The sequence below is a fragment of the Mus caroli genome, chromosome 16 (assembly GCF_900094665.2).
Source record: "Mus caroli chromosome 16, CAROLI_EIJ_v1.1, whole genome shotgun sequence".
NCBI classification, from domain to species: Eukaryota; Metazoa; Chordata; class Mammalia; order Rodentia; family Muridae; genus Mus; species Mus caroli.
Window position 1 is genome coordinate 83619590 of NC_034585.1, and position 10263 is coordinate 83629852.

Here is a 10263-nt window from a genome sequence, read left to right on the forward strand (position 1 = left end):
AAAAAGGACTACACAGTACATGATAAAGCTTTAACTTCTAAACATCAAAGAGATGGTTAGTAACTAGAATACACAAAGAATTCAAAAACCTAAGATCAAGGAAAAAATTACCCAAATATGAAACAGAGTATAGAACTGAAAAGGATTCTCTCAAGTGATGACATATAGGTGATAGAGAAACATTAAAATTGTTTAGTATGATTGGTCATTTGAGAAATTTATGAATCAAATGCCTTTGAAACTTCTTACTTTAGTCATAATGGATAAAATAAAAAATACAGTTGACTAAAAATACTGCTTTTGACTTGCAGAACAGGAAATATTTATTTATAGTTGGTTGGATTATAAACTAGTATACCACTGTAGAAATTGGTGTGAAGGACCTTGTGGGGAAAAGCCAGAAAATTAAGATTTCCATCTACCATGTCTGTATAGCTCCTCTGAGCTTAGTGCAAAATGAAGGGAGGAATCCCTTTACCAGCAGGGCTTCCTCTTCTCTGATCTTGTCTAGGGGCCCAACCCCCAACACCTGTGGGGAGCCGCCCTTGCAATCACCATTACAAGATGGCGCTGATATCCGGTGTTCTGACTGGTAAACAAGTAGTCTGCGCATGTGCTGGGGTATTTTTCCATTCCTTGTGCCCTGCCTGTCCCGTGGTGTCAGCTGGGCTGATAGTGAGCAACCAGTCAGGGTAAAATACGTAAATAAGACTATAAAAGGGGCGACGGGTTTCCTGTGTTCTGGGCCTCCTCCCCAGAAGCTGATCATCTTTCTCTTGAGATGCATTAAAGCTTGCTGCAGAAGGATTCGAGTGTGTCCTGTGTGTGTGTGTCCTCACCCGTGAGACTCCTTATCACACAGACAAACACCCTCTACCTGGAAATGGTTGAGTAGTTGAGTAGTCCTTGGCAAACATACAAGTTCAACCGCCTCATTCCTCATGAGAACCCTTTGTACCTGGGATTCATAGACTGTCTCTCCACACAAATGAGGTACTCACAGGACTTTAAATTCTAGCCAGTGAATTTTAAATCCACTCTGAAAATTCCTTTGTACTCTCCAATGTACATATATGGCCCTGGTTTGTCTCAAGTAAAGGTATGCACACAAGCTAAGATCCTGTAAGAGAGTTGTTGCACAAAAATCCTCAGAGAAGGCCGTAGCAGTGAATTAGTTAATCCACTTTGCTCCCAGCATGTCATATGGGCTGCACTCACCCAAAAGCTCTGGATTCAAGAAGGAAAAACATACTCACACCAGCTAATTTTGATATGCCTTGACTAGCTCAATGGTTGGGCAGTTTTTAAAAATTATTTTTCTTATTTATATGAGTATACTGTAGCTGTCATCAGACACACCAGAAGAAGGCATTGGATCTCATTACAGATGGTTGTGAGCCACCATGTGGTTGCTGGGAATGAACTCAGGACCTCTGGAAGAGCAGTCCGTGCTCTTAACCACTGAGCCACCTCTCTAGTCCAAGGTTGGGCACTTTTAAACTTCCCTATGGCTAGCAAACACTCCCCTCCAGTATTCTTGATTTGACATCTTTTAAATTCCATCTTTCATCTCTGCTACCCATGACCTCTAGGGGCCACTTTCCCAATTCTTACATGCTGGTGGGCCTTTAAGTTTCATCTTTCTGCTTCCCCATTATAAAGATTCTCTCTCTCTCTCGCTCTCTCTCTCTCTCTCTCTCTCTCTCTCTCCCTCTCCCCCTCCCCCACCCCCTCTCTCCCCTTCCCCTCTCCCCCCTTTCCCTTTCCCGTGCTCCCTCCCTCCCTCTCTGTCTCTCCTTCTCTCCTTTAGTCTCTTGCCCAAGCAATCTAAAAGTTCTGCCTCAGTCTCCCTGCCCAGCCATTGGCTATATGGCAGTTCTTTATTACCACTCAAAGCCAAATGGGGGCAGGGATCCTCAGGTCTAGAAGCAGGGCTTTTGGGAGCCTAATTAAGACAAAGCCTTAGCACCAGTTCCCAACAGAACAGTACTGCTAGATGCTGTACTCAATCCCAGCCTGACTGGAGTCCTGCAGACCCTACCCATTCTGTATTCCACTTCATCCTTCCAGTGTGGGGTGCAGAGGAGCCTGGACAGCAAGAGGAAGGAAATGGAGAACAAAGAATAACAGCTGATTCCCAGAACACATACCTCAGCTGACAGGCATATCACAGATTCTTGAAGAAAAAGAATAAGGAAAAAGGAAAAAAAAATAAACAAAAAACCTAAAAAAACAAACAAAAATAGGGCCAGCTATGCTATGCAAGCGGCTGTATCTGTGTAGCTACAGATAAATGTATATCAAATTCATGATATATTTGCACAACTGGATGGAACATAACTGATAGGAAAAATGAAATTGTGAAAATGGCTGCAGAATGGATGGAGTTGGAACAGTGAGTTAATTATCTATAAGTCAAATGTCACAGATTTTGTGGAGGTGAGCTTGGAATCTTCAAATATGTATTATGAATACACTATATAATGTGATAGAAGTTTATGGATTGACATATATGTTTGTCTCTCTTAATGATATCTTAAATCATGTCTTATTAAATGGATTTGTGTATTTTATGTATATGAGAGCTCTATCTTCAGAAAGGGAAATCAGATTCGATTACAGCTGGTTGTAAGTCCCACCATGTGGTTGCTGGGAATTGAACTCAAGACCTCTGGAAGAGAAGCCAATGTTCTTAACTGCAGAGCCATCTCTCCAGGCCTTGTTTTTCTTTCTTATTGGACTTTAGTGGGACTCTCATATAAACATTTGTGATTGCTCTATATGCATATTCTGAAGCATTTCCTGGGATTTTTCCATGGAATTTGTGTACATGTATAAAATAAATATGTATGTATGTGTGTGTGTGTGTGTGTATATATATATATATATATATATATATATGAATGATATGTATGTGTCAATGTGTATGTCAATGTAAATGAATGCATGCATTTAGTGTCATATATGTCTTTGATATAAACACAAATGTATTTTAGTAGATGACAGATGTGTGCAGAAGTCAAATGAACATTTTGTACCTTGTTCTTTGCTCTATGAAGCAATTTTGATATCATGAGATATCTATTCCATGGAACATGGACTGAGAATAACTATATTGTTGTAATCCTTCAGTATCTGATACAAATAACACAACAGTGTAGGAATTTCAATACACACAGGTTTGTAAATGGACTCTTGAGATTTTTAACTCATTCTCATGCTTGCATGGCAAGTCGTCATTCATCTGGCTACTAGTTTAACTCAAAAAGTTATATATCCATTTTTCTCTGCAGGCTAACTTGACCATGATTTAAAATGAAGTGGATAAATAATAAAGACCTACCTTGGTTCACTCACTCAACCATAATGTCCATCACAATTTCACATATAAGACATTCAGATGGGTTTTAGAATGGAACATAACACATATAGTTAATAAACACAAAGTGTCTTATATTTTCTACTGGTTTTAAAAGCAAGCTGTAATAAAACAAAGTGCTTACTGATACATATAAACAGATTACTGTAAGAAGCCAACTACATACAAGAAACAAATAATATAACTAATAATTAGGTTATTTGATCATGAGAAAGAATTAAAAAGTGTAAACCTCTAGATAAGATTCTATCTCAAAAAACCCAAAACAAGCAAACAAACAAAACAACAACCCCCCCAAAAAAGATTCATTTAAAATTTAAAAAAAAATGAAGGAAAAAAACTGACCTTCTTTTGTTGGTATAGTAAAAACACAACATATGTAAAACTAAGATAACTATGTAATGATTTATGTCCTGTACTCTGTAAACGACATGAAGAATGTCCTAGAAACTTGAAAATTGTATTAGATCCATTATGTGGCCATGAGATCCTGAGGTAGGAACAAAAGTATCTCAGCTATGCAGCATGGTGTGTCCAGTAAATAACACTCATGATGTTTTCTGTAGTACAGCACAGAGATATGTTTATTAGAGACTCTATAATGCCTGTGGTTTCCCCAATAACAACCCAGGTGTATAAAAGGCCCTTGGCAGATGGTGACACCCAGACTCAAGGAACCTACTGCTTGTCTTCCTCTGAACACTGTACTCCTGACACCATGTGTTACTATGGCAGCTACTATGGAGGCCTGGGCTATGGCTTTGGAGGCCTAGGCTATGGCTATGGCTGTGGCTATGGCGGCTATGGTTATGGCTGCTGCCGCCCCCTGTGCTGTAGAAGGTACTGGTCCTGTGGCTTCTACTGAGGAGATTCAGCAGATGCTCACTCCAACGTTCTTCACTTCACATATTCTTAAAGATCTTCATAAATTCCAGCCTTAATTCAAATTCTCTGAGGAATAATACATGAAACACAACATGCCTACCCAACTCCCCTTCTCTAATTTGACTGCATGGTATTTGCAGCAAAGCTGTTATTGTCATCAGAATGCTTTGTAAAATGTGATCTGCGTGCATTCTTTCCCATATTGTGAATACATGCATACACTTTAAAATAAACTATTTCCTTGAAAATACTTTTCTCTTACTGTTTTACTAAATGTGAGATGTGTGTTTGTGAATTTATATCTGGTAATAAATGTGTGATTGTTTATGAACAAGAGTGACAATATTAAATGGAGAAGGAAAGAAAGATGGGGCAGAGACTGAAACTTACACTTTAAATATCCTTCTATTGGTAGACAATTTTAATATCTGCATATTTCTACTATGAATTTAGAAGTACAGATATTTCTCTGAGAGCAAATCCTTTTGTCTGCTACTTAAATGTTGGCAACTAACACAAATGAGATCTCCAGATATCTTGTAGTCTCCACAGTACCATCTATAATGAGTGTCACAAAACACAACCTCACTGTGCACAGGGTTTCTTTTACTTCACATGCTCTCTAACACCCATCTTCTTTCTAATATCCATTCTATTAGGAACTACATGAGATAATATCATTGTGACTTTGACTTACAATTTTGAAAATTCACCATTGGCGATCTGGTGATTGTTTTAGGAACATTAATATGGTAACTCTCTACTCATTCTACTACCAATTACTTATCTCCGTGCAGGTTATCCATTAATATTTCATATGAATTTGGGGATTTGAGTCCTTATAGTGTCTTAGTCAGAGTTTCTATTCCTGCACAAACATCATGACCAAGAAGCAAGTTGGGGAGGAAAGGGTTTATTCAGCTTACACTTCCATACAGCTGTTCATCACCAAGGAAGACAGGACTGGAACTCAAGCAGGTCAAGAAGCAGGAGCTGATGCAGAGGCCATGGANGGATATTCTTTACTGGCTTGCTTTCCATGGCTTGCTCAACCTGTTCTCTTATAGATTACCAGCCCAGAGATGGTCCCACCCACAAGGGACCTTTCCTCCTTGATCACTAATTGAGAAAATGCCTTACAGTTTGATCTCATGGAGGCACTTCCTCAACTGAAGCTCCTTTCTCTGTGATAACTCCAGCTGTGTCAAGTTGACACAAAACTAGCCAGTACAAATAGTCTGTGTTGTCTATACAGACCCTTTTCCATGTATACAATCAGACTTTCTGTATTCTCTCAGCTGCTCGAGCTTTTGAATCCACATCAGTATTATGTGAGAATAAGCAAAATACCTTTTGCACTATGTATGTTTATTACTTCTTAGAGAATGGCATGCAATATATTTGGATAAAATTCATGTTTTCCATTTTCCTCTCAGGATTACCCATTTTACTCCCAACAAACTTTATGTCCTCTTTCTATTTTTACCTTAAATATACCAAGTCCAATTTATGATGCTTACATTATGTAGGATGGGTAGAGATTACCTGAAGTAGAGTTGACCTATCCAGGACCATACCCCTAAAGGAACTGTTACTCAGTCTTCTAACAGATATCAAATGGTCACAGTTCCTTTACTAAAAGTAGGAATGCTTGGCCACCATCCCCCATACCATGTTGGAATTTTTCTGATTTGACCTTGAGTAGGTCTTTTTTTCTGTCACATCCTGTGTGAGTAAGCTACTATCTGCTATGTTGAGAAAACACCGTTTTCTTAGAGTCACCAGCTGTTTCCTTCAGTGGTGCTAAGAATACCTCACTCTTACTTTGTGCATTTTGTCCAGTTAGGGTCTCTGTGATAATCACCATCTATAATAATATCCTTAGGAGTTTCTCTAAAACTGGATCTATTTATCAAAATACTACAACTAGGATCTTCCTTGGCCTCAATTTGCAGGTTCTTATCCCAATAAAGGCTCCTGGTTGGGCACATCTGTCAGGTAAACTTAAATTCAATTAGAAAGGGTCAGATTACTGCCAAGCTGTTCATGTTGCTGTTACAGCTGTGCACGGGTCCAGTCATTATTTTTTAGCTCACAGAGTTCAGAGGTAGCTACAAATGGTCATGTAATTTATCTTCCAGTAGTGTGCATACTGCCACTCAGTACTATGAAAGCTACACAGGAGGTGGCCTGCAGGGAGAGCTCTGTCCACAGGACCAGGTGAGAATGACATCTTGTATCCCGAGTCCCAAAGAGACCAGTCTGCACAGGAGAGCACACGGCTGGCAGAAACTACATAGCTTCTGGGACAGGGTCCCTTTTGGGCCTAGATGAGCTCCAAAACTCTGCACACTTGCCTTCAGAGAGTACTCTGACAACTGAGACTCAAGAAAGAGTTGAAGTCCCTAGAGTGTTGACACAGGCTAACAGAATCACAGAAGAAACAAGTTGCAGCCAGCAACAGCTATAACAACTAAAGCAAGAGAATACCAGTTGGCAAAAGGCAAATGTAACAATCTTATTAACAGAAACCAAGACCACTCAGCATCATCAGAACTCAGCACTCCCACCACAGTGAGTCCTAGATACCCCACACACCTTAAAGGTAAGATTCAGATTTAAAATCATATCTCATGATGTTGGTAGAGGATTTTAAGAAGGAGATTAATAACTCACTTAAAGAAACACAGAGGAACACTGCTAAACAGGTAGAAGGCCTTAAAGAAGAAGAACAAAAATCCATTAAAGAATTATAGGAAAACACTGCTAAACAGGTAGAAGTCTTTAAAAAAGAAACACAAAAATATCTTAAAGAATTACAGGAAAACACAACAAAACAGGTGATGGAATTGAACAAAACCATCCAAGATCTAAAAATGGAAGTAGAAACAATGAAGAAAATCCAAAGGGAGACAACTCTGGAGATAGAAACCCTAGGAAAGAAATCAAGAACCATAGATGTGAGCATCAGGAACAGAATACAAGAGATGGAAGAGAGAATCTCAGATGCAGAAGATTCCATAGAGAACATGGACACAACAATCAAAGAAAATGCAAAAAGACCCTAACTCAAAACATCCAGGAAATCCAGGACACGATGAGAAGACCAAACCTACAGATAATGGGAGTGAATGAGAATGAAGATTTTCAACTTAAAGGGCCAGTAAATATCCTCAACAAAATTATAGAAGAAAACTTCCCCAACCTAAAGAAAGAATTGCTCATGAACATATAAGAAGCCTACAGAACTCCAAATATACTGGATCAGAAAAGAAATGCCTCCCGACACATAATAATCAGAGCAACAAATGCACTAAATAAAGACAGAATATTAAAAGCAGTAAGGGAAAAAGGTCAAGTAATGTATAAAGGTAGACCTATTCGAATTACACCAGATTTCTCACCAGAGACTATGAAAGCCANAAGATCCTGGACAGATTATATACAGACCCTAAGAGAACAGAAATGCTAGCCCAGGCTACAATATCCAGTAAAACTGTCAATTACTATAGATGGAGAAACCAAAGTATTCCATGACAAAGCCAAATTTACACAGTATCTTTCCAAGACTCCGTCTCTTCAAAGGCTAATAAAGAGAAAACACCAACACAAGGAGTGAAATTATGCTCTAGAAAAAGCAAGAAAGTAATCCTTCCACAAACCTAAGACAGCCACAAGAACAGAATCCCAACTCTAACAGCAGAATAACAGGAAGCAACAATTACTTTTCCTTAAACCTCTAAGTATGAATGAACTCAATTCCCCAATAAAAAGAAATAGACTAATTGGCTGGCTACAAAAACAGGAACCAATATAAGCCTGCTTACAGGAAACCCACCTCAGGGAAAAAGACAGACACTACCTCAGAATGAAAGGCTAGAAAACAATTTTCCAAGCAAATGGTCCAAAGAAATAATCTGGAGTAACCATTCAAATATCCCATCAAATCGACTTCCAACCCAGAGTTATCAAAAAACAAAACAATACAAAACAAAAAAAAGGAGGGGCACTTCATTCTCATCAAAGGTAAAATCTTCCAAGATGACTCTCAATTCTGAATATCTATGTTCCAAATGCAAGGGTATCCACATTCATTGAAGAAACTTAGTAAAGCTCAAAACACACATTGCACCTCCCACAATAATAGTGGAAGACTTCAACACCCCACTGTCATCAATGGACAGATTCTGAAAACAGAAATTAAACAGAGACACATGGAAACTAACAGAAGTTATGAGACAAATGGTTTTAACAGATATCTACAGAACATTTTATCCTAAAACAAAAGAATATAACTTCTTCTCACTACCTCATAGAACCTTCTCCAAAATTGACCATATAATTGGTCACAAAACAGGCCTCAACAGATATAAAAATATTGAAATGATCCTGTGCATCCTATCAGATCACCATGGACTAAGGCTGATCTTCAATAACAACATAAATAATACAAAGCCAACATTCACGTGGAAGCTGAACAACACTCTACTCAATGATACCTTGGTCAAAGAAGAAATAAAGAAAGAAATTAAAGACTTTTTAGAGTTTAATGAAAATGAAGCCACAACATACCCAAACTTATGGGACACAATGAAAGTATTCCTAAGAGGAAAAGTCATAGCTCTGAGTGTCTCCAAAAAGAAACTAGAGAGAGCATACACTAGCAGCCTGACAGCACACCTAGAAGCTCTAGAACTAAAGGAAGCAAATTCACCCAAGAGGAGTAGACGGCAGGAAATAATCAAACTCAAGACTGAAATCAACCAAGTGGACACAAAAAGAACTATCCAAAGAATCAACCAAACCAGGAGCTGGTTCTTTGAGAAAATCAACAAGATAGATAAACCCTTAGCCAGACTAAGTAGAGGGCACTTGGACAGTATCCTAATTAACAAAATCATAAATGAAAAGGGAGACATAACAACAGAACCTGAGGAAATCCAAATCATCATCAGATCCTACTACAAAAGGCTATACTCTACAAAACTAGAAAACCTGGATGAAATGGACAACTTCCTAGACAGATACCCAGTACCAAAGTTAAATCAGAATCAGATTAATGATCTAAAGAGTCCCATATCCCTAAAAGAAATAGAAGTAGTCATTAATAGTCTCCCAACCAAAAAAAAAAGGCCCAGGACCAGATGGGTTTAGTGCAGAGTTCTATCAGACCTTCAAGAAGACCTAATTCCAACACTCTCAAACTATTCCACAAAATATAATCAGAAGGTACTCTACCCAATTCATTCGATGAAGCCACAATTACTCTGATACCTAAACCACATAAAGACCCAACACAGAAGGAGAAATTCAGACCAATTTCCCTTATGAATATCAATGAATAAATACTCAATAAATTTCACTCTAACTGAATCCAAGAACACATCAAAACAATCATCCATCATGATCAAGTAGGCTTCATTCCAGGAATTCAGGGATGGTTTAATATACGGAAATCCATCAACGTAATCCACTATATGAACAAACTCAAAGACAAAAAACACATGATCATCTTTTTTAGATGCTGAGAAAGCATTTGACAAATGCCAGCACCATTCATGATAAATGCCTTGGAAATATCAGGAATTCAAGGCCCATACCCAAACATAATAAAAGCAATACACAGCAACAAACTAGTAGCCAATATCAAACTAAATGGAGAGAAACTTGAAGCAATCCCACAAAAATCAGGGACTAGACAAGGCTGACCACTTTCTCCCTACCTGTTCAATATAGTACTTGAAGTCCTAGCCAGAGCAATTTGACAACAAAAGGACATCAAGGGGATACAAATTGGAAAGGAAGAAGTAAAATTATCACTATTCACAGATGATATGATAGTATATATATGTAAATGACCCTAAAATTCCACCAGAGAACTCCTAAACCTGATAAACAGCTTCAGTGCAGTAGCTGGATATAAAATTAACTCAAACAAATCAATGGCCTTTCTCTACACAAAGGATAATCAGGCTGAGAAAGAAATTAGGAAAACAACA

At 38.3% G+C, this 10263-nt stretch overlaps 1 protein-coding gene across 1 annotated transcript; it reads left to right on the forward strand.

The window, feature by feature from the left end:
* Window positions 1-4097: 4097 nt before the first annotated feature.
* Window positions 4098-4244, forward strand: LOC110311221 (keratin-associated protein 20-2-like). Its single transcript, XM_021184466.1, has one exon. The coding sequence runs from the start codon at window positions 4098-4100 to the stop codon at window positions 4242-4244; it is 147 nt and encodes a 48-aa protein (XP_021040125.1).
* The last annotated feature ends 6019 nt before the right edge of the window (window positions 4245-10263 follow it).

Excerpts from the sequence above, each read along its gene's own strand:
- LOC110311221 (XM_021184466.1), top strand. The coding sequence starts at position 4,098 with ATGTGTTACTATGGCAGCTACTATGGAGGCCTGGGCTATGGCTTTGGA.